At 37.5% G+C, this 26,073-nt stretch overlaps 1 protein-coding gene across 2 annotated transcripts in view; it reads left to right on the top strand.

Annotated features, from left to right (window-relative positions):
• LOC142341581 (uncharacterized) overlaps positions 1–26,073 on the top strand; it is a 316,826-nt gene that overhangs the window by 266,597 nt on the left and 24,156 nt on the right. For both annotated transcript variants that reach the window (XM_075392633.1, XM_075392632.1), the window contains exons 7-9: positions 5,896–6,039; positions 7,368–7,575; positions 8,470–8,764. In XM_075392633.1, the coding sequence (XP_075248748.1) occupies positions 5,896–6,039; positions 7,368–7,575; positions 8,470–8,764 (647 nt within the window). The remainder of the gene's footprint in view (positions 1–5,895; positions 6,040–7,367; positions 7,576–8,469; positions 8,765–26,073) is intronic.

Below are 26,073 nucleotides of genomic sequence, written 5' to 3'. Positions count from 1 at the left end.
TTTGTTAATGAGTTACTGGAAATTTTTTATAGGCGGTTGCTGAGTTTTCAACTTTCAAATAACACAATTTTTAGCAGTTTTTTTTTAAAAAAAACTTGAAGTTGATAGGCTGCTGCATATCATTTAGATGTAATGGAATGTTCAAAATTTTAATATCGGCAATTAAAAAAAATGTATCCAAATTTTTTCAAGTTTTTTGAATCTTCTTGAACTTTTTATCATTTTTTTCCTGCACCAGGGACCTAAGGGTCTCCTCCAAGGCCTGATGACAAGCTGTCGCATAGTTTCTTGGGTTAATGGAATGATTATCAATATTTAAATGACTCCTGCTTAAGCAATTTTTTAAAAAAAAATTAATTTTTTCGAATTTTCGGAAATTTTTTTATCATGTTCCAAGTTTATGGATGTTTATGAGACAGTGAACTTATTGAAAGCTTGAAAAGATGATACTGGATAGTCTCTTGAGACAATTAAATGGTTTTGAAGATTTCAATATCAAATGTTTGCAAGATTTTGTTGAAATTTGCAATTTTAAAAATTTTTGATTATTTTTGTCATTTTGAGTCAAACGATTATTACTGCCCCACGAAATTTTTTAAGACTTGCAAATGGGCTAAATGAGAGAACTGGAGAGACAAAAAATGTGGTTGTACAGTTTTTGCACTGCGAAATCTGGAAACTTGGCTTTTAAATTTTGCGCTTTTCAGATTTTTCTTTGATTTAATTTCTAACAAGGCTAGAAAACTAGAAGTTGCAGAGTCGAAACTCATAATTGAAAATATTCCTATTGCATATTTGTTGCATATTTTCTGCAGTTCGGATTTTCTTCTAAGTGGTTTTCCCAATCCCTTCATAGTTCATTCTAGGCCTAGTTTTTTGTTTGAACCAAATTTCCATTTCTGTAGTGGTTTTTTGGTTCATATGCGGCATTTTGACATCGATTTTGTTTTTCGTTTTGTCTATTGTTTATAAATATGGTTTTCCTCAGGTTTTCCTCCCTAGTTTTTTTAGTTAATGAACATTCTTTGAATTGTACGTCAGGAGTTTTCCTGCTATGTTCTTTTTATTACGTCGCCAATATTTTTATTACGATCATATGACGTCACAATTACTTCAAATCTGCTTTTTGTCCATTCGTTTATGCAATTTCCACTGAATCGCGTGTTTGACCTCAGTTTTCACTCTTAGTGGAGCGAGTTTTCTGTTCACAAAACTCCTGTTCATAGACTTCTTTCCAGACGCAGGGACCAGAAGTCTTCCTTTAGGGTTTGATAATAAATTACTGGAAAAGATTTATATGCCATGGAATAGCTTTCAAGTTTTTATTATGACAAATTTGATAAATTCTTTCGAGAAAACTTGCATTTTTTCAGTTTTGCAATTTTTCAAATTTTTGTCGGTTTTCAGGTTTTTCCAGCCTCAAGAGCCGAGAAAACTCCTAGGGTTTAAAAATAGTTTCTCAAAACTTGCAATTTTTTTAAAAATTTCTTTAATCATTTATTGTCATTATTCAGGTTCTTCAGCCAAACAGAAAGTTTCCGCTAGGGTTTGATAATAAGTTACTGAAAATTGTTTGTGTGCCATAGATTAGTTACAAACTTTTGTAATCACAAATTCTAGCATTTTTTATGCAACTTCTATTTTTTTCACGTTTTGAAATTGTCCTTTTTTTCCATCAAGAGCCACATAACCTCATCTAGGGTTTGATTATAGGTTATTGCATAGCGTCTAGTAATGGAATGGTCGTTGCATAGCTTCTAGTAAAGAATAGTTTTGTAATGGAATGGTTGTTGCATAGCTTCTAGTAAAGCAAAGCTATGTAATGGAATGTTTTTCAAGATTTTAATATCATCAATTTTAAAAAAAATTTTGCACAATTTTTTCAAGTTTTTTAATCTTTGAATCTTTTAATCATTTTTCCGTCACCAGTGTCCTCGGGACATCCTCCAAGGCTTCATGATAAGCTTTCGCATAGTTTCTAGAGTTAATGGAATGATTATCATTATTTTAATGACTGCAGCTTTAGCACTTTTTTGATAAATTTTTCGGAAAATTATCATGTTTCAAGTTTATGGATCTCTAAGGGCCAGTGAAACTATTTAAAGCTTGAATTAGGGATACTGGATAGTCTCTTGAGACTATAAAATAGTTTTTAAGATTTTAATATCTTGAATTTTAGCAAGATTTCAAAATTTGCGATTGTTTTCAAAATTTTTGAATGTTCAACAATCACTACTGGCCAACGAAGCTTTTCAAGCCTGCAGATGGGTTACTTGACATCAATCAAGATTGAAAAACCAGTTTTGAACATTTTCACTGCAAAATCTGGAAGCTTTTCTTAAATTTTGCTATATTTTACAATTTTTAAATATCAGTTTATTTGATTTGTTTACTAACAAAGCTAGAAAACTAAAAGTTGCAGTGTCGAATCAAGTTAATGCTAGCCTCACTAAACTGTGGCTAGCTACTGACAAAGCCAACCGCTCGGCAGTCGTTTGAGAGCTATTCGCCCGACGTTAGTCGGTTATGTTATTAGTCGTGTTTAATAGCCGCACAGCGATAGCTGGGGCTATTATTGGCCTTCTCTTGATTTTTTCTTACAATTCAAAGAATTTGAATTGTAATGGGGCGCTGTCTTTTTTTAATAGTTTTTTCAGATCTGTGCACAAATTTCGTGATTTTTGAAGTCAAATTGGAGTAGTGAGTTTGGTCACGCCGAAACAGGAAGTGGAGCGAAAAAGCGAGTGCTTTTGCGACGTGAAATTTTTTTGCTCTAATTTTAAAGTAGAGTGAGATAACGGAGTTTGAACAAAAATTCGCTTTCTCGCCTGTGATTTTTTGTTCACATGCGGCAATTTGACTTTGATTTTTACTGTTTTTTCGATTTTTTGGATCGGATTTTTTTCTAAGTGGTTTTCTCAATCCCTTCATAGTTCATTCTAGGCCTAGTTTTTTGTTTGAACCAAATTTTCATTTCTTGCTAGTGGTTTTTTGGTTCATATGCGGCATTTTGACATCGATTTAGTTTTTTGTTTTGTCTATTGTTTATAAATATTGTTTTCCCAATTCACTCATAGTCTGATCTAGGTCTAGTTTTTTTAGTTAATGAAAAATCTTTGAATTGTACGTCAGGAGTTGTCCTGCTATGTTCTTTTTTTTTATTTCGTCGTCGATATTGTTATTACGATCATTTGACGTCACAATTACTTCAAATCTGCTTTTTGTCAATTCGTTTATGCAATTTCAACTGAATCGCGTGTTTGACCTCATTTTTCACTCTTAGTGGAGCGAGTTTTCTGTTCACAGAACTCCTGTTCATAGACTTCTTTCCAGACGCAGGGACCAGAAGTCTTCCTTAAGGGTTTGATAATAAATTACTGGAAAAAATTTATATGCCATGGAATAGCTTTCAAGTTTTTATTATGACAAATTTGATAAATTTTTTCGAGAAAACTTGCATTTTTTCAAGTGTTTTTGAAAATTTTTGTCGGTTTTCAGGTTTTTCCAGCCTCAAGAGCCGAGAAAACTCCTCTGGGGTTTAAAAATAGTTTCTCAAAACTGGCAATTTTTTTAAAATTTCTGGCAATTTATTGTCATTATTCAGGTTCTTCAGCCAAACAGAAAGTTTCCGCTAGGGTTTGATAAGTTACTGAAAATTGTTTGTGTGCCATAGATTAGTTACAAACTTTTGTTATCACAAATTCTAGCATTTTTTATGCAACTTCTATTTTTTCACGTTTTGAATTTGTCCTTTTTTCCATCAAGAGCCACATAACCTCATCTAGGGTTTGATTATAGGTTATTGCATAGCTTCCAGTAATGGAATGGTCGTTGCATAGCTTCTAGTAAAGAATAGTTTTGTAATGGAATGGTTGTTGCATAGCTTCTAGTAAAGCAAGTCTATGTAATGGAATGTTTTTCAAGATTTTAATATCATCAATTTTAAAAAAAAATTTTGCACAATTTTTTCAAGTTTTTTAATCTTTGAATTTTTGTTATCATTTTTTTCCGTCACCAGGGTGCTAGGGACATCCTCCAAGGCTTCATGATAAGCTGTCGCATAGTTTCTAGAGTTAATTGAATGATTATCAGTTTTTTAATGACTCCAGCTTTAGCTTTTTTGATAATCTTTTCGGAAAATTTTCATGTTCCAAGTTTATGGATCTCTATGGGCCAGTGAAACTATTTAAAGCTTGATTTAGGGATACTGGATAGTCTCTTGAGACTATGAAATAGTTTTTAAGATTTTAATATTTTGAATTTTAGCAGGATTTCTAAATTTGCGATTGTTTTCAAAATTTTTGAATGTTTTTGTCTTTTTCTGAGTTTAAGGATCACTGCTGGCCAACCAAGCTTTCAAGCCTGCAGATGAGTTACTTGACATAACTCAAGAGAGAAAAACCAGTTTTGAACATTTTCACTGCAAAATCTGGAAGCTTTTCTTAAATTTTGCTATATTTTACAATTTTTAAATATCAGTTTATTTGATTTGTTTACTAACAAAGCTAGAAAACTAAAAGTTGCAGAGTCGAATCAAGCTAACGCTAGCCTCACTAAACTGTGGCTAGCTACTGACAAAGCCAACCGCTCGCCGGTCGTTTGAGAGCTTTTCGCCCGACGTTAGTCGGTTATGTTATTAGTCGTGTTTAATAGCCGCACAGCGATAGCTGGGGCTATTATTGGCTTTCTCTTGATTTTTTTTACAGTTCAAAGAATTTGAATTGCAATGGGGCGGGGCGCTGTCTTTTTTAAAAAGTTTTTTAAGATCTCTGCACAATTTTTTGTGATTTTTGAAGTCAAATTGGAGTAGTGAGTTTGGTCACGCGGAAACAGGAAGTGGAGCGAAAAAGCGAGTGCTTTTGCGACGTGAAATTTTTTTGCTCTAATTTTAAAGTAGAGTGAGATAACGGAGTTTGAACAAAAATTCGTTGTCTCGCCTGTAATTTTTTGTTCACATGCGGCAATTTCACTTTGATTTTTACTGTTTTTTCGATTTTTTGGATCGGATTTTTCTCTAAGTGGTTTTCCCAATCCCTTCATAGTTCATTCCAGGTCTATATTTTGTTTAGTAAATGAAAATTTTTTGAATTGTATTTCAGGACCTGCTATGTTTTTTATTTCGTCGTCAAGATTTTTGTTACAACCATATGCCGTCACAACCACTTTTTGTGCATTTGTTCATGCAATTTCAACTGAAACGCGTTCGTGACGTCATTTTTCGCTATCAGTGGAGCGAGTTTTTTGTTCATTCGCGTGATTAAGTTTTTGGTCACACTTGACTTACCTCACTCTCAAAAATGACTTCCTCACTTGGTAATTGACTTTTATTTACTTTAGTTCAAATAGATAAGGTCAAGGGAATATGTCACTCTAAATGAAGGTTATTTAAGTACAGCTCATAGAGGTAGTAATAACTTATACAGATTCTTAATCAAAATATAACACCTCAGCCTTCAATGAAAAGACTATTTTTTGGTCTGTCTTTTTTACTTTTTTTTCAGACTGTAGATCTACGAAGCTATTGCGGCTATTTTCTGGCAATCTGCCAGCTATGTTTGTCGTTGTCATTTTTCGTTTCGTATTGCCCTTTTTCGGTGAATCTCGAGGGCAATAATTTGCTGAGAACTTCTCTAATGTTTTACTAGTCTGTGTATACGGTCCACCAAAACTGTTGGGAGATTTAAACAGTTGGTGTGAAGGGCTTTTCTAGTATTTTATTTTGCATACTACACCCTCTCTCAGTCAATAAAGTTGACCTGCCTAAGCTCATGGTAGCTGGAACATTCAAAGCCAACCAAACTTGGTCTGTTCAGTGCGATTCGTTGAACTTTAGTCTGTTATGTTTAATAGTTTTACTCGCTCTTATTTCAGCCCATTATTAACTCTTATATTTAGGCAATGGACTAACTGGAATTGGGGGTGAGGAAAGTGTGAGAAGTATGTACTCTTCAGTGCCCTGGGTGGTTACTTTGGCACCCTCGTACATAACTCTGTTGGCCCTTGTAGTGTCCACTGTGGGTACCAAAGGAGGCAATAGATGTAAGTTGATGATGAACTGTTTCCTTTTCCTCGGCAGAAAATGAGTGAAATCGGCATCTTGACGACTTTATTATGATAATATACAAAGAATAAACAAACAATAATCAAAATAAAAAGTACCTGTGTTCACACTCGCTAACAACAAAATTTGTTCACTTGATTTGAGGAATGAAAATAGGTTCATTGATAATTATGGCAAACCTTTCGAGTCTTAGGTGTTATTTTTATAGCTGCGAAGCTGTAAGCTGAGCGAAGCTATATTGCGGTGCTCTTGGTTTTTTACAATTCAAAGAATTTGAATTGTATTGGGGCGCTGTCTTTTTTTTAAGATCTGTTCACACATTTTCATGATTTTTGAAGTCAAATTGGAGTAGTGATTTTGGTCACGCCGAAACAGGAAATGGAGCGAAAAAGCGAGTGGTTTTGCGGCGTGAATTTTTTCGCTCTAATTTTAAAGTAGAGTGAGAAAACGGTGTTTGAACAAAAATTCGGTTTCTCGGTAGTGGTTTTTTGTTCACATGCGGCAATTTCACTCTGATTTTTACTGTTTTTTCAATTTTTTGGATCGGATTTTTTTCTAACTGGTTTTTCCAATCCATTCACAGCTCATTCTAGGCCTAGTTTTTTGTTTGAATTAAATTTTCATTTCTCGCTAGGAGTTTTTTTTGTTCACATGCGGCATTTTGATATTGATTTTCTGTTTTTTTCTTATTTTTTGTTCTGATGTTTTTAAAATGGTTTTCTGAATTCACTCATAGTCCATTCTAGTCCTAGTTTTTCTGTTTAGTCAATGAAAATTCTTTGAATTGTACGTCAGGACTTTTCCTGCTATGTTTTTTTTGTTTCGTCGTCTGACGCTCTTTTTTCGTTTTACATTTGTTCACACAGCAAAGCTGAAAAAGTCAAATTTTCTGAATGACTTCTTCCTCTCACTAACGGCATTTGCGCGCGTGACGTCATTTCTCACTCGCTTTAGCAAAAAGGTTTTTAATTTATTTGCGTGATTAGATTTTGATCATACGTGACTTACCTCACTCAATAAAATGACTTTTGCACTTTAAAACTTAAGTTTAATTTGAATTTGTTTAAGGTCAAAGGAACTCATATGTGCAGTAAAGGTCCCTAATAAGAGGCTTCTGTGGAATGAATTTTAACAAGCGTTATTAATTTATCGCTGAATGTTTTTTACCTAGTTTTTTGAGCGGCGTCGATTTTTTTCAATTTAGATCTGTATCTGTTTCTATCTCTATTATATGGCACGCAGGTCTATTCTTTCGCAGCTATTCCGGCAATCTGCCGGCTATGTTTCTAGTCGTAATGTGTTCTAGGGTTCTTTGGACTGAAGACAGATCTTTTCTCACTTGCAATGAGTATATGTCCTTGTCTGAAGGAATATGCAAACATCTCTTTCAAGCAGTCGCCCGACTTCAACCTACCCGATGGAGGGGAAGCACGTGACCAAGTGAATCCAAATGAGGACGGAGATCGGAGCAATAGTCAACGAGGAGTCGAACATCAAAGAGAGAGCAGCTCGTGGTGAATACATTTTAATCACTAATAGCTCAACGTTCGAAATCTGATCTGGGTTACAGATAGCGTGTGAAAATAGATCTAAAATAATATATGGGCCAACTAATACCTCAGAAATGATGTTTGTAGCGATTATGAAGGTTCTGTTTATCCGTTGTGCATAACACTTCTGTATGGCCAGTTTTACATTTCTTCGAATAATTTTTTCACCAAAAAATGGTTGATTTTTTGTGATCTAAGACTTTTTTGGCCAGAATTGTGAACAGCTTAACTCCATTGCGCTCGGCAAGTGGAGCTTTTTGCTACCAAACTCAATAATGAAGGCAGCTCGATTGAGGGCAAGTAATTCTTCTGTATTAATTTCTAATGTTTTTTGTGGATCTTTAAGTAAGCCATCAGCCAAGCCAAGATATTCGCCTCAGCATAATGAAACCAGAATCGGAATTACCCGAAATCACAACTATGAACGAAATCTTATTATAACAAGGTTATTGCCACCGCTCTATTTCGAAGTAATAAGAAGATATCTTGCTTCTCAATATTATTGCTACTGACTGTTATGATGTAGACTTTGACTCAAATTTCATGTATCAGAGCAACTGTAGAAAAAAACTAAAACGCCTGAAAATCAGGTATGGAGCCCAGAGACAGAATTTTTGGTTTTGTCCTCAAAAACGAAATAAACTGGTAAAGCCAGGGGCATTAAACCAAACAGTGCTCTTATAAATCTACTATTCTCTTAAGTGAGCGTTTCACCGACACTGCTGAGGAAGCGGAACCCCCACACCAGTTGTCTGAGAGGTATTCGTCTGTTAACGTCTTGCACTATAACTTGCCTGAAGATAGAACAGAATTCAGTGAAAGCATTTTTAGTGAGTGATTAATCGTACTGTTTTTAAGGTCTGCGAGATCGCAGATGTGGCTGAACCTCAGAATGGCCACGTCAATCGCAAGAGATCCCGAGTCAGCATCGCCAGGTGGGCGAGGATCAGTGAATAGCGCAGCTGAGGAGAGGAGGGGCGAAGAACATCGAGGAGTCACCAGTAGAGGCATCAGAGAAAGATATGGTAGCTCTGACGTACAATTGGTTGTTGGTTCCTCTAACTCTGCAGCTGGGACCGCACTTGAAGCTGTTCAGTGGAGAGATGTTGCCGAGAGTTGCGCAGATACTTCGCAGACATTTGACACTTCTGACGTAAGAGATGCTTTGATCCTCCCCAATTATTTTTAATAGCCGCAGAGCGAAAGCTGGGGCTATTATTGGCCTTCTCTTGGTTTTTTACAATTCAAAGAATTTGAATTGTATTGGGGCGCTGTGTTTTTTTATTATTACGACTCGAAGAGGAGTATTGGAGAAGTCCTTTTTTTAAATCAATTTTATTGGAGTGATTTTTGAAGCGGGAAATGAAACGCGTGAAAAAATTTGGAGTGATTTTGGCGCCGAACAAAAGTGAAGAGTGGAGCGAAAAGAGAGTGGTTTTTGTTCATACCGCTGTTTTTGAGAGAGCGAAAAATTGATGTGTGAAAAAATTTTCTCTAAGCGAGCGAAATTTTTTTGTTCACGTGCGGCATTTTAAGGCAGTTTTTTCCATTTATTTTGATTAAGAGGTTTGGTTATGATTTTGTTTTAATTTTAGGCTGGTTTCGGTAGTGGTTTGAAGGTCTCTGTAAATTAATATGAATTTTATGATAATTCGGAGGTTTTTAATGTATTTTGCTGATTTTCGGGCTAATTTTTGCGTTTTTTTGACGATTATTTTGTTTTACTGGCTCAAATGGGTATTGAAGAAACCCCCTCTACTTGAGCAATTTTATGATAACAATTGGCTACAGTTTTGTGGGTAAGAATCATTTTTTGTTGAGAAATATGACAAAAATTGGCAAAAATTGGAACTATTTTTCTTAATTTTTTGCAGTTTTTCGTTTTTTTTTCTGTTTATAGCTAAGTTTCTTTGCCTATTCTGACTTGCCTATTGTTTTGCGAGCATCTGGATACCCTATTGGTTGAAGGGAATTTTTCTTTGGATTTATATGTTTTTGAAATATTAAAAAATTTAGTAACTTTTTCCAGTTTTTTAGTGAAAGTTGTTTTTAAGAGGTTTTTTTTTCATAATCTTAGCATAAAGTATTCTTTCAAATTTCACATAAGTCGTTTTTGTAAATACTAGTTGTTTTCATGAAGTTATTTTGGCAGAAATAGTTTTTTCGGCATATCAATTTAAAACAAAATTTGATCAGATTTTTATCATTTTTTAACAGATTTGATTTTATTGTTTTTACTTTTTTGTTTCATGACTTTGTTTCAAGGTAATCATAAATTAGTGAAGGCACGTTTTGTTTGATTAGTAGTTGGATGGCGTTTAAATGGATTTTCACTTCGAGTGGTTTCAAGAATTCTTCCGGCTATGTTTTGAAGATGTGTTCACACATTTTTCAATGATTTTGATCTTTAAAAACGGGATAAACAGGTAAAGCCCAGCGGGCATTAAGTTTCATTAGAGATCCAAAGTGGCCTTTACTAGTCCCTGAAGTGCTTAGATTGGTGCAACTGCTGGGATGGCCTTAATTTAAGGTTAAAAGGTCATTTTTAGGAGTTTTTGGATTCAAAATGGTTCAATTTTTCAAGTTTTTTGTGATTTTTTTCAGTTTTTTTGTTTGATTAGTCGTAGGTTGAAGTTTTTAAAAGTTGATGAAGGCATTTTGCGAGATAAAATTACTTGTTATGACCATTTAATGAGCTATATGTTTTGGTACTACAAACACAAACTCGCAAAATGATACTAATTTTTGCAATTTTTTTCAAGTTTTTTTTGAAAATTTTTGTCATTTTTTGGGTTTTTCCAGTTTCAGGGACCAGATAATCTCCTCTAAGGTTTAATAATAGGGCACTGTATAGTTTCTAGTAGCATTGAATTGGTGTTCAACATTTTAATGTCTCGAATTTAGGAATTTTTTTTGATAAAATGTGCAATTTTTTTAAGTTTTTAATTTTTTTTTCAATTTTTGATATTTGTCCAATCTAAAATGCCAGAAAACCTATTCTACTGATAAAAAGTTACTGCATGGTGTTAGCTTCAATGGATTTGTTAGTTTCAATGGATTAGTTTCAACAATTTTGCCTTTCGAATTTTAAAAAAAATTTGATAAAATTTGCAAATTTTTTCAAGTTTTTTAAAAGCATTTGTCTTTCACTCAATTTTTCTTGCGTCAGTAGCCAGATAACCTCATGCAAAGTTTGGTAGTATGTTATTAAATAGTTGTTTAAGGCAATTGAATATTTTCAGCATTTTAATAGCACAAATTTCTATTTTTTTTGAAATCTGAAATTTTATCTAAAAATTATTGCCTATCGATCTTTGAGCCAATTAATTTCTTAAGACTTGGACTTAGGTTTTTGTATAGCCTCTAGGGGCACAGAAATTATTCTGAAGATATTAATATCGCAAATTTGAGCATCATTTCATTAAATTTTCCAAAAAATTTTATATTTTCCAATAAATTTCATTTCAACATATTTTGAAATAGGTAAAAGGGATCAAATTTTGCCTTAGGGGTAAAAGCTTCAAGAGTTTTAGTAATGAGTATGCTTTTTTTGTTTGATTGTTTTAGTTCCTCACAATTTCGAGATGATTTTGTTTGTGTTTGGTTCAATTGATCTGCTTGTTAGGCAGAGTATTTCTTAAGTTTTTAATTCAATTCTTTGAATTGTGTTTCAGGACTTCTCCTGCTATGTTTTTTTTTATTTCGTCGTCATGATTTTTTTTACGACCATATGACGTCACAGCCACTTTTTGTTCATTCGTTCATACAATTTCAACTGAATTGCATGCGTGACGTCATTTTTCCCTCTGAGTGGAGCGAGTTTTTTTGTTCATGCGCGTGATTAAATTTTTGGTCACACTTGACTTACCTCACTCTCAAAAATGACTTCCTCACTTTGAAATTGACTTTTATTTACTTTAATTCAAAGAGATAAGGTCAAATGGGTGTGTGTCACTCTAAATGAAGGCTATTTGAGATCATCTGATAGAGGCTGCAATAACTTATACAGATTTTAAATCGAAATATAACAGATCAGCCTTCAATGAAAAGACGAATTTTTTTGGTCTATCTTTACTGTTTTTTTTAGACTGCAGATCTACGAAGCTATTGCGGCTATTTTCTGGCAATCTGCCAGCTATGTTATAAGCTTAAAGAAGAGCTCTAGTTTTCAACAATTCTGTTTAGCGATATCATCTCAAGAACTATCTCGTCTGATGATGCTTCGCTGCCCTATAATGAAACTCTTTAGTGGCTCCTGGCACTTTCTTCATGTGGAACACAAAACAAAATTGTTTCAATCAATTTTCGGAACCAGCGAGTTGTGTGTGTATGATAATCATGTGTCATCCTCTGTTTGTCTTCATTGCTCTTGAACGCAGTCTAGTGATAAATTGGACCTTGCTTTTTTTATTGAATGATTATCGCACATTTTTTTAAATAGCCGCACAGCGATGGCTGGGGCTATTATTGGCCTTCTCTTCGCTTTTACAATTGAAAGAATTTGAATTGTATTGGGGCGCTGTCTTTTTTACGACTCGAAGAGGAGTATTGGAGAAGTCCTTTTTTAAATCAATTTTATTGGAGTGATTTTTGAAGCGGGAAATGAAAAGCGTGAAAAAATTTGAAGTGCTTTTGGTGCTGAACAAAAATGAAGAGTGGAGCAAAAAGAGAGTGGTTTTTGTTCATACCGCTGTTTTTGAGAGAGCGAAAAATTGATGTGTGAAAAAATTTTCTCTAAGCGAGCGAAAATTTTTGTTCACGTGCGGCATTTGAAAGCAGTTTTTTGAAACTTTTGAGGTGTATGAGGTTTGGTTATGATATTGTATAAATTTTAAGCTTGTTTTGATAGGAATTGAAGGTTTCAAGTAGTTAATTTGAGCTAATTTGGAGGTTTTTGATCAGTTTTGCTGATTTTCAGACGAAATTTAATGATTTTTTGCCTTTTGTTTTAATGCTTCAAGTGGGATTTGATAAGAAGCCTGTTAAGGAATGTTCAGGTACCAATTGACTAAAGTTTTCTTGGTATAAATTAATTTTTTCTTGACAGAAATTTGACAGAAAAATTGAGAAATTTTAAAACACTTTTCTTAATTTTTTTGCATTTTGTTTTCAATTCTTAGACAAGTTTCTTAGCCTATAATGACTTGCGAGATTTTCTTTGCTCTAATTATAAATGAGCTTTACTCGGCTTTATGTTTCCTTGTACTATTAAAAAAAACTCATAAAGTTTTTCTAGATTTTTTTTGTTCAATTTGTTTTAGAATGCCGTTTCTATTCTTCCTTAAGTTTTTTATGGCATTTGTCTAGGTTCAGTATTCATAACAGTTGTTCTAGTTGTTTAGTCATAAGCCTTCGATTTGTTTCCGGAGTTCTTCTGGCTATGTTTTTAAGATTTGTTCGCACATTTTCAGGATTTTTGAAGTCAAATTGCAGTAGTGATTTTGGTCACGCCGAAACAGGAAGTGGTGTGAAAAAGCGAGTAGTAGTAAGAAATGAGGGGGTCTGTCGCCCACTTTTTGACTCATTTCAAATATACATATATAATACATGTATGGTACGCGTATAATACGCATAAATTATGCAAATCGGCGAAAACTATCAAAATCGTTTCAAATTAAACCAAAAGCATTCTATTGCAATTGGTAGCACTAAATAGCAAATTAAAAGGCTCGAAATCAATTCTTTCACAAGTTTTTGAGAAAAAATGGCATATCACCTAGATTCATAAAATCGATGGTTTTTTGATAAATTTTTGACCGAAATTTGAAATTTTCAACAAGTGTCTCTGCTGTCCTTCTGCGGGGACATTTGTATCTTGGTCCTCTTAGGTTTGAGGAGCTTCCGGGCTGTCTGGAAGCACCTTCGACTCTATTCTCTTTTGGGGAGCTGCGAAAGTGGCCCCCTTCTTAACTCTCGAAAATGAGCGATTTGGAATTTAATTGTATTCTACAATGCCCGAATTCTACAATACAAAGTTTGCTCGCTACTAATAAGAACCTAGCTAACTAGCTGGCTATTCGATAGCGGATAATTAACCCCGCTTTGTGAATTTCTTAACACAAACATCAATATAGTATTTTCTTCAACGCAAGATAATCTATTGAGTTTTGCGACTTATGAGCTTTATAATTTAGTCTTTTCTAAGCCCAATTGAGCAATTCAAGTGCAGTATTACCCAAGCTATTGAGCTGTAAGCGGAGCACCAAGAAAAACAGTCAACTTAAATTAATTTTGTGTCCAAACTCTGATTCTAATAAACATTTTTAATACCCGATATAATCAACTTTTTACGCTTTCTCAACACCCTTTCTTGCTTTATACGTGTTCAGAGTGGCAAGTAGGACTTAGTTCGCTAAGTCACGGCGGTGTCAGGGTTCCGCCGGCCCCATTAACTGGTTGGGGTGCGCTTCCCATGCTGCTACTACACCAAAGTTAAGTTCTAACGTTCCGCCTCGGGTTAGAAACAGCGGGCTGCCGGGGTTGCCCGCCTGGAGACAAGAACCGTCTCGGAGTCTCTGGAACGTCCCCCTGTGTAGTACAGATGGCCACGCCTTTTTTTGCTTTGCTATAAATTGTACTTTAATATAGAATAGACGCAACAAAGTGAAATATGTTTCAGATTTTGTTTCTTTCAATCTGATCGCAAATTTGCTATTTCTCAAATCAGAAAGGGCTTTTGCTGCATTATAGTTTAAATCAAAGAGCTATAAAGAAACGATTCAAAGACTTTATTGACGCATTAAATTAATGAATTGCAGAATAATACGCAAATATTAAGCAGCAACAACATTGTTTAACGGTAAAATGAACAAAACTGTTCTGTCAATTGTCTTTGTGGTACATGGCCTTGGAGATATTAATTTTCTGGGCTCTCTTCGCGCTCTGTTATGCGCCTTTTCTTGGGGATCTTGTATTCCTGCTCACCATTTCCACTTGAGCTCGATTCAGGTAAACTTCTTCTGATGAAATTCGACCTCTTTTGATCCCAGTGATAGAGAATGAGGCCAGAGAACTCCCTAGTGGTCAGCGTCGCCTGTCTCATATCCCAGAATCTCCCGTTGACTTCTGTAAAGATTTTGAACTGAAAATATGTGCTCCTCCTGTTTTCTTCGGGGTTGAAGACCACAAAGTTTAAGCGAGCATATTCCTTTGAGTTCACTGAAACAAAACAAAACAAAACTTGATTCATTTTTGTTGAGGCTTGTAAATGATATCCACTATGTATCAGCTATGCAGGGAGGCAGGACAAACAATTTGAAAGCACAGTTTGGAGATTTTTTGCGCAGAGTTTTAATAAAAAGAAGCTTTATTCTCACCTTGTACGTCCTGAATAATTGTACATTCGTTTGCATCTTCATTCATCCTTGCGCAGGCCGCAATCTTCACCACATGCAGAGATGAATAATCCAGCTCTCCGTGGGCAATCACATGAATGAGCTGACGGTATAGAGAGAACGTGTCCATCAGCCTCTCGTATGTTGGGCTTTGCAACACCAGGCCCTGATGAAGTTTCTTGTCCTTTCCCGATCCCTTGTGAACTTCTATCAAGTAAGAGCCATCCACTGACTCTAGTTTCACAAACACTGCGCGAGAGAGAAATATACTTTCGAAAGAGTAGAGTAATCGATCCTCAGGATTTTCACTGTTCTCGCTCATTGTAGCAATTATAGATTAGCGAAGTCCAACTTAAGGTTTAATTTAGTTTTGAAGCAGATTTTGATTTGCCTGGTCCGAGCACAATTTAAACTGCTTATCAGTTCGCTTTGTAAACGCAGATAACATTATCTACTAATTTATAATGTCGTTCACTACTGGAAAACTAAGATTTTCAACTAATAAATGCTAGAAACTTTGGGAAAACGATATCAACATTCAGGGAAAATTACTGAGGTGAATAAATTTCTCCACATTTGTTTCATCTAATGACACTATCTATAAAACAGGGCTTTATTCACGCTCGGACAACCCAGTAACTTTATCTGAAATAACAGATTGTAGCAAGAAAGCCCAAGTACAGCCATTTTGAACGAATATATATCAAAGAAAAGACTAGAAGAATCTATCAAAGAAAAGTTTGATACCGTACGTATGAAATAAAGAATGGTCAATACGAAAAACAGGGAAGATGTAAAGGTGAAAAAAGACAAAAACGTTTCAAAGACCGCCGCTTTCAAATAGGATTGATGTTCAACTTCAGTTAGGGCCAAATTCCCTGTGACAAGCATTTTGAGCATCAATTTCAAAGTAGTGGCAGGGAGACATCCATTTCGTTAATCAGGCTCGAACAACATTTTGCTTAGGGAGCAGCCAGGCTAAGCGAGATGTATTCTGTAGCCGTTTTTGATTTTCGAGATGAATGTGTCCTGGTGTCTCGGCACGAGTCCATCCAATGAATTTAGAAGTCCTCTGGCTGTTGTCATTTACTTGTGAGAAATGACAGTGACTGCTCTTAGCTCAGAATTCAGGTCCACACCGGACGTTGAGCCATGATAGACTAAATTCTAGTGGTGGCAGTATTTTACATGTTTGTTGTATAGTCCAAAAAAACTCCATCGAAAGTGCGAAATGTTTATATCTTCAATTCAAAATGTGTGGTTGTTTCAGGCCACCTTCAGTCACAATATGACAAACAAATGCACAAGTTGTAACAAATCATTTACCAGTCGGTATAAACTCACTATTCATAAACGTCAACAGCATCCCAACGAACCAATAACTCATTTTTGTTGCGGGCATTGTACGAGCGTATTTTCCTTAGCTCGTAACTTAGTGCGGCACCTAAAAACACAGCATAAATTTGAACGATACCTGAAATGCTCGAGCTGTCAGACCTTTTTCGGAACACAAAACGCATTGACGGAACATTCGCATGTTAATCATAATGTCAGACAACAAACAGCAAGCGAGTCAAGGACATTGGGAATAAGTCATTTGCACACCGAAAAGAGGTCGGTGAGAGGATTTTTCCGCACGTTTCGATTTGCTATCAACGACGAAGATAATTATGATCCTTTCGAGTTTTTGGTGACAAATGAAAGCGCATTTTGCGAATTTTTGAAGTCAAAGATGACCTCTGACTCAATGAAATTCTCACTCTGTCTTCAAATCGAATTCGAAAAGCCGCTTAAAGGTGACAAAACTTCCTGTTTTTTTAATAGTAACATGGAGAATGTCTCATCTCATTTGGACTCTGATCAATACTATCAGCATGTTGATCAGGTTTTGACGCAAATCAATATATTTTGCACAGCTGGGAGCGGATGGGTCATTAGGAGACTTCAACTTATTGACATAAAGCTATGCAATTATCGACCACTGCGCCCAGGTAGCTTTATTCCCACGCCAAGTTTGCTTCAACCTCTCCGAAGGCCGGTTCATAATATCAAAAATTTTGCAGATGGTCTGTGTTTCATCTACTGCGTCTTGGCAGCTCTGTTTCCAGTAAGTAACAATCAGGAACGTCCGAAAAAATACACTCGTCATTTGAAAAAGTTGAGGTTCAACAAAGCGTCTGCCAATGCCCCTCAGCCAAATACCGCGTTTTGAAAAAGATAATAACGTGAAAATTAACGTTTACGCTTTTGAAAAACCCCGTACCATTTACCCAGCATATCTCACAAAGATTAAAGGGGGAGGAAAACCAATCAATCTTTTGCTTTTGAATGACGACAAAAAATCTCACTTTTGTTTAATAAAAAATCTAGATAGGCTTTTGAAGACACTTCTGCGTTCTGACAGAACAGCTAATTCAAAAAATAATCTCAGAAAATTTTGTGAGCGGTGTCTTCAGAGTGTTGCGCGAACAAAAATGCAACCAGCAACCCTTTTTGATTGAGATGCCACCTAAAGGAGCCATCACTGAGTTTACAAGCTGGCACAAAACAACAAAATGCCCTTTTGTTATTTACGCTGATCTCGAGGCGTTCAATGTTAGAACAGATGACTGCGAAGATGTAGTTTCTAATTACCAGCACGGTGATCTCAATAGTGGCGCTGCCACTACGCATGTAAATGAACAACAACATCCTTGCAGTTTTGGAGCCGTTCTCGTCGACGTAAGAGATGGTAAAGTTGCACACGAAATGTTTTACAGAGGAGAAAATTGCATTAAACAGTTTTTGGACACAATGAGGCATTGGTTGAGGTGGACAGCGGTTGAGCGACAACGACACCGAAAATTACAAATGACTGAAGTTGCGAGACAGTTAATGATTGACAACTGGGTAGAGCCGTGTTGCATATGTGAAAGCGAATTCTCTCTAGATGATGACGTTGAGATCAAAGTTGTGCATCATTGTCATTTAACGGGAAAAGTTATTGGTGTAGCGCATTCAAAATGTAACTTGAAAGTTACAGCAGGTTCTTTTGTTCCTATTTTTTCCACAACCTTTCCCGTTACGACTCACATCACATAATAAAACATCTGAAACTCGAAGACAAAGAAGAGCTTTCGGCGATAGCTCGCACCGAAGAAACGTTTATTTCCTTTTCCATCAAGGTTCCAATTCGGACGTATTTTGACAAATGTGGTAAAGAGAAAACGATTAAACATGAACTACGTTTTCTCGACAGCATGAATTTTTTGGCCTCCAGCCTTGACGCGCTCAGTAAAACTCTTGAAGAGCAAGATCTTCGAATACTACGCTCTGGGTTTCAGCATCTCAATGACAAGGATTTTAGAAAAATTTCAAAAAAAGCGTACTTCCCATATAGCTTTCTTGACAGCCAAGTAAAATTCAACGCCCCATTTCCTGCATTTGGCAGTGAGTGGAAAAACACCCTTACCGGGAAAATTGATATTTCAGAGCAGCAATATAACGAAGCGGTGCAGGTTTACGATTTATTGGACTGCAAAAACTTTGGAGACTATCACGATGCCTACCTCAAAATTGATGTTTTTGTTCTCGCTGACGTTTTTGAAAAATTCAGAGATGTTTGCATGAAAGTGTACCAACTAGATCCTGCTCATTTCTATAGTGCGCCCAATCTCAGTTGTGACGCAATGCTCATCACAACAAAAGTATAAATTGAGCTACTCGATGACATTGACAAACTTTTGTTTTGTGAAAAAGCAATAAGAGGGGGTTTGAACGGTGTCGGCTCTTTGCGGTATTTTAAAGCAAACACCAAATACTTGAAAACTTTTAATGAAGATGAGACAACGGTCTTTGGAGCTTTCTTCGACGTTACGTCTCTCTATGCTGGAATAATGATGAAATCCCTGCCTCTATGTGAATATACTTGGGTTGATTCCATTTCTGAGAGTGATCTGTTAGAATACCGGGAAGATGTCGACTATGCTTACTTTGTTGAAGTGGACTTAGAATATCCAGCATCCATGCATCTCCCACATCAGGACCTCCCTCTAGCACCTGAAAAACTTAGTATTCAAACCGATTGGTTGTCATCTTACAGCTCACAACTAAATCTGAACAGGTCTCGATCTGAGCAGGTTGCGAAGTTGGTTGAAACGCTCTTTGATAAGAGCCACTATGTTTGTCATATCAACAATCTGAAGTTCTACGTGCGACACGGTCTCATCATAAAGAAAATTTATCGAGCTCTTCGCTTCAAACAATCTGAATGGCTTCGTTCCTACATTGAAAAGAACACAGTTATAAGGAAGCAAGCTAAGACAACATTTGAGAAAAACTTATACAAGCTAATGTCCAACGCGTGTTTTGGAAAGACAATGGAGAACAAACGCAACCGTAGGCAAATTAACTTTGTTGCAACAGAGAGGAAAGCCGAGCAGTTGACATCAAAACCGAATTTCAAGTCGTTCCAAATTATTAGTGAAGACTTGTGCTCAGTTTTCATGTCACAGCCAGTAATAACATGGGACAAACCAACTCCTGTCGGTGCAGCAATTTTAGATCTATCCAAATTGGCACTTTATGGTTTCCACTACGATCAAAAGAGACCGAGATACGGTAATCGAATACTAGTTGTTTACAAGGACACCGACTCTTTACTTTATAGAATAGAAACAAATGATCTCTACAAAGATATGGCGGAATTTAAGCATCTACTTGATCTTTCGGATTATCCATCGGACCATGTCTTGTACGATCCATCGAACAAAAAAGTTCCACTTACAATGACAGACGAATTGAATGGGCAAGTTTTAGAAGAATGCGTTTTGCTGAGATCAAAGATGTACAGCATTAAATATGTGGATGGAGTGAAGCAGAGTGCGAAAGGCGTTCAACGAAGTGTCAAAAAAGTCTACATCACGATAAATACCGCAGTTGTCTTTTTGAGAAGACAAGTCAACGGGCACCTATGATGCGGATACACGCAGAAAACCACCAGATCCAGATCTCTATGACAAACAAAGTAGCCCTTAATTGCTTTGATGATAAACGTTTCATCTTGAGCGATGGAATTACAACCCTGCCTCACGGACATTTCTGGCTCGAGCAGAACCGGGGCGACAAGGATAATGAAATATTTGCAAACGATGGAGACGACACGTCATCATCAAGTTCCGATGCTGACAATGGAAGCGCTGGTAGGGAGAGCTAAGATTCCTCGGACAACCTATCAGAGATCTCCATGCATGGCCGCTCTTTATTGAGTTCTTCACATCTACAACACCTTCGACAAAATGTTTACGGTAAGTGTGCTAATTAAAAGCCATCAAGTTTTTCAACACGGGTGTTCATATTCCCTGTTTAGCCTGGATCTTTGTTCTGATTTTAGAACCACCGGATCCCGGCTACAATCAGCGGCAGTGGAGTGATCAGGAGAACAGCAGAAGTAGTGATATCGTTCATCTTAATGAGCTGGGCAGCCGTTTAATTTATCCGAAGAGAAAAAAACTTAACCAAAAGAATCCCTTCATTGACGACGAGGCGATGGAAGTTGATGATGATGATCAGAATGATGATGATGATGATCAGAATGATGATGATGATGATGATGATGATGATGATGATGATGATGATGATGATGATGATGATGATGATGATGATGATGATGATGATGATGATGATGATGATGATGATGATGATGATGATGATGATGATGATGATGATGATGATGATGATGATGATGATGATGATGATGATGATGAAATTATGGAATCAGGCACATTCCACGATGAATAGCCAGTTTATCCAATTTTATCCTTGTTTCTGATTACTTGTGGGTTTCGTCAAACTCAGACTTGCCTTCATATTTCCTTAAACTTTTTTTTTGAAAAAAAAACAGTCTTAAAACTATTCAATTGTATCCTATAGATGGACAGCATTTGGTACCCTGTAACAAATGAAAGATATAGAATTTTCCAATACATTTTATCACTACAATAAATGAAACATCGTACAAATCATTCAACGCGCAATTTGTAGTTACTATTAGACTTGCAGTTGAAAAATTGAATTAAACTAATCTCACTGACTTGACAAACTTGTTTAAGAATATCAAAACATTTTGCACGAAAAACAGAAGTAAAGCTTTCAATATCCCTGTGCGTTTCACTTCTCTTCATTGGACATTGACCAAAATTTCGGAAAAAAAGCGTTGCTACATATATACAGTACAGACCACATAAATTAGAAGATGGAGATTGAACAGAGGGTTGCGAGGTCATTTCGTGCAAAATGAACACATTAGTATCACTGTACAACCTTTGTATTCGAGAATGTAAGTAATCAAAAAAGCATAAAGGTATATTCAAACTGTTCCAAATTATAATATTGAGCATCTGTATTTTTCTTCTCTTTGACTGTGTTTTTCCGATTTTGCCTCTGCCAGACATGTTAGATAACGCCAGCTTAGATGGCATTGCAATAAGTAAAATCCAATGTGTTCCAAGTGTGTTTGCTCTGGATGTGTTTTTTACTTGAAAAGAGGATCGGTTTTGGGGCGCAATCGGAAAATTATCAGAAGACCAGACTCCTCGAAAAACAAACTTTAGCTCTTTAATTTTACTAACAACATTAGCAATTGAGTAATTATCCATTAAAAAATAATTGATTCTTGCAGACGTCACGGGCACTGTTAACAAAAACTTGGCTAAATTTTTCACCAATTAGATAAATTTCAACTGCTTCGGGAAGTGCTGGATTGAATGAAAGTTTCAACGTTATTGGTGCACCTGTAAGTTCGGGAAAAAGTGTCAGGCTCTTAGATGCCTCTTGTGAGGATGTCAAATCAAATGTTAGCATAAAATGGTCATCACAATCATCAAGTTCAATCCCGTTCCCTCCGTTTTTGAAGCCCAGAGCTGTTAGCGTGTTATGATATAGTCGTGTATTGTTTCGAGTGTCAACAGGTGTGCCAGCAATTGGGAGCGCGTTACCGCGACTGATTTCTAGGCGCGTTAATCCAAATTTGATGTAATGAAAGGGATCTGTTGGTAGGGAGCCTCTGAATTTTGAGTTGGCTATCATGCAAACAGTTAGCCTTCGAATAGGTTCGGTGCCAAAAATAGATTCTTTAACAAAACTATTCTGTCCTGATTGTATGATGAAGCTTTTGCAAAGGCTCTCTATGTAAGGATATCGAGCAGGTGCCTTCAATAATGCCCTTTCTATTGAAAGTTTTACAGACTCGGTTAGAGTGACTTTGCGCACAAAAATGGACGCCTTCTCGACAACTGCGGTGAATTTCTTTTTGGCGTCATCTCCCTGGCCCATGAGACTGAATTCGCTACTGGAACGACAGAGTTTGATCCGCATATTCACTTCGGGCAAAAGAAGCCTTTCGCAAGTGAAAAAATCAACGTAGAGAGTGCCATAAAAATGCATCCGATAGTCTGCTGCGAGAGTTTGCTTAAGTCTGTTTGCGTACCACTCAGTTGTTCTTCGCTTATCGTCGGGATCCGGGTTATACGCGTAACCCTGGCAGGCAGCCCACGTTGATTTGCTGTCTTGATTTGTGAGCTCCGTTTCTATCAAGACCCGATGATGATATGTGTTGTTGCTGTCAGATATCAGGGAGCCGTTCAAGTAAAGTTCAACTTGTGAAAAGAGGCTGTGCATTGCGTTGTTAACAAAGATAACTCCAACTCCATCGCTTGCTTTGATTTTGTTACGACCCTCTTCGTAGATAGCAGCCACCAGAGATAAATGGATGTAATTTAGGTCTATACAATTTCGGTTGTCACCGCTCACTACAAAATCCAAAGTAGGTCCACTAGCTCCCACCTGAGGGAACACCTCCTGGTCAAATGCGCTCTCATAATTGACGAGTACACTTGGTTTTTCAAAAAAATCAAGTGCAGTGTGTGTTACCGGATTTGCAATGTTGCCTGCGCAGCTCTTGAATAGACTGTTGTTGTTGTTGTTGCTGTTGTTGATTCCACTCATTGGACGAATTTAAGATTTGCAAGAATGTCTGAGGTTGACGTTGATGATGATGATGGTGAGAGAGTGCGACTGCGTTTTGTGTGGTTTGACGGACGACTGATGCTGGTAGACGATCTTTTTCGCTTTAGATTAACCGGAGTTGCAGCACTCACCTTTTCTTATCTTTTTCGACCCGCTCCCAGAAGTTAACGACGCTCCTTTGGCTCCCCGTCCGCGTGTTTGCCCATGTCCGCTGCGCCGCAGGCCGGACGCCCGCCCGTCCGCGCGCCGCCCGCCCGCTCGCAGCCAACAGTGCGGCGCCCCTTGGGGCGCCCGCTGTTGAGCCCGCTCCGCTCTGAATAGTTTTTGCAACAGACTTGCGCACGGAGCATTTTACAGCGTTCTTCAGTTTTTTTCTACCAGAAATTGCATCCTTGAGCTCAGGTATGGCCGCTTGTACAAGGTTCCGACCAATTTTTTTAACTAGTGGCAGTGCATACTTCTTCAGCAATGGTAAAGCAGTTCGACCTACTGGTAGAAGAACCTACCGGCTGGAACTTCTAGAGCTCCGAGTCCCGCGGCACCTGATCCGAACTGGCGCGCAGGTCCTCCGGCATACGGCGTTTGTTGCAGTATTTGAGCATCATAATGGGAATCCATACACAGATTTACAGCTCCCCGTCCGCTTGTTTATTTTCTCGCTAAGTTTTATTGACGACCACGATGACAACGACGACGACGGCAACCGTTTTCCACTTGAATCATCTTAAAAATGATCAAATTTTTGAGATGTGTCGGAATTTAAGTGTCAGAGTAGTTCTACCACGAGCTAAAAAAGGAACAAGACTTCCAGTTTCGTTGCGAAGACTGATCGATATGGACTGAAAAGATGATTTAACCACAGTTTTCCACTGTGGTTTAGAGAAAGAGCGGTAGCAAGTGGTGGCGCTTGCGGCGTTTGTTTCATTCAGCGTTACACTGCGCAACAGTGATGTTCTCTTGTCACCGACTACTTCGTCTTGTATCAAGTCACAGTACACAAAAAGAGTATGACAGCCACCCATTATGTCTACAGGATAAGTTGGCCATTTCGAAGATGCAGATGACGACAAAGACGAACTCAACAACGACTCGTCAACAGAATCCGACGACGACTCCTTCATTGATGAACCACCACCACCACCACCACCACCACCACCACCACCACCACCACCACCACCACCACCACCACCACCACCACCACCACCACCACCACCACCACCACCACCACCACCACCACCACCACCACCACCACCACCACCACCACCACCACCACCACCACCACCACCACCACCACCACCACCACCACCACCACCACCACCACCACCACCACCACCGTCTTCTTTTGCTTCAGCCCATCTGAGACACTTCGTTCCTAATATGTTTTGCATGTCTGATGAAATTAACCGTAATGAAGCAACAGAGGGGCGCTCATCATCAGAAGGGCGCTCGTCGTCAATGGCATAATAATCATCAGCATTAGTTGTTGAATCATCTATTTTAGTTTCGTGCTGTTTTGAATCTTGGTCGCTTTCTCGTCGCGGTGCCAGCTTTAGAGATTGATCATGCGTTCTAACAGTCCACGAAAAGGGCCAAGAGTTTTTATTTTTTTGTTTTGAACGCTTTCTCACAAACTTTATTGAGCAAATCATCAATCGTTGAATAGTAACTCGGATTTAAAAAGTATCGGCTAATTTTGGGTGATTTTTTGATGCTTGATGCTGTTGTTCTCCAGTTGAACGGTAACCGTTTATCTCTAGAAATTACTGAGAGAATAGCTGCTTTCCTAGGTTCAATCAGATTTTTCTTTCTTGAGGCAGAAAAGTTTTGCAGCACATTTCTTTATTCGGTCGCTTCTTCTTTAATTTCGGTATCTGTATTGCCCTCTCCCTCTTCTTCTTCTCCGAAACTTTCATACTCTAGGCTGTTTTCTTCACTATTGCTGCGGCTTCTTCCACTACTGATCGAATTATCCTCATCTAGACCTAAACTGTTTGTTGTCTCGAGAACACCTTCGGTTACGTTTAGTATGGTGCCTGGCCATGATATTTCAAGCAGAGCCACCTCCCATAAACCTCCTGACCTATTGAGTTCTACAACGCTCGGCTGTAAATTTGTGAAGCTCGCCAAGGTGTTGTTGCTGAATGTTGCCATGGATGCATTTGATACTAATGTTAAGGTAAAGGAAGAAGTGACCGTTTTTCCACTAGTGCTCATATTTCTAGATATTTTACTAACTCTGATTCGTAGAAACGACCTTTGATTTCCTCCTCGTTTTATCCGTTCGAAACCAACCAATAGGTAGTAGGTTTTTTGTTAGAATGGCAACAACTTTAAACAATTCGTGGCTGAATTGAACTTTGTAGCCCTTGTGGAATGTCTCAATCTTTCTTCGGATGCGTACAGTGTCTCCTATTTGAAACTTGGGCCGCTTCTGAATATTGGAGTCCAGAGTGAGTGAAACGAGATAGCTGACGTGATCTTCAGTTACACTACTAGGGCACAGTCCGGTTACTCGATTGGTGCGGTTGTTTATAATTTTCACAAAATTTTGTAATTTGTCAATATAGATGTCTGTATGATGCTCGTTCATGTAGCGATATATGAGTGCTTTTAATGAGCGTATATTGCGCTCCGCGAACGCACTCTTTTTCTCGTTGTGTGTTTGGTACAAAACGATTTGTTTCTTTGCAGAAAGTTGCAAATTCTACCAAGAACTCAGTACCGTCGTCTGTCCAAACACGCTCGGGTATCACTTTCGTTATCATCCGCAAAAAAGATTGTTTTGTTGTGATCGCATTCTTATTTCGCATAGCCTCAACTCTCAAATAACGACTCAATGTATCAAATGCTACTAACAGGTATCGAATGCCTCCGTTTCTGCTCGCAATTGATTGCTTATCGGCTAGATCAAGTGACCAGATTTCATTCAAACGGTAAGTAAGGACTTTTAGACGTTTGAAATTGCGACGCGCCTGTCTGAATTTAGTATAGGTTGCGCTTGTTGAAAGGTACTGCTTCACAGTTTTCAGCGGAAGACCTGTATGCTGCGCAAGAGTTTGAGAGTTCTCGAAAGCGCTACTTTTAGTTGTGTCAGAGTAAAATTTGTAAGCTTTTTGGAAGTTGG

Source organism: Convolutriloba macropyga, chromosome 6 (genome assembly GCF_964194025.1).
Source record: "Convolutriloba macropyga chromosome 6, txConMacr16.3, whole genome shotgun sequence".
Classification (NCBI taxonomy): Eukaryota; Metazoa; Xenacoelomorpha; order Acoela; family Convolutidae; genus Convolutriloba; species Convolutriloba macropyga.
Note: the sequence above shows the minus strand (reverse complement) of the source record. Positions and strands in the feature narration are given on the sequence as shown.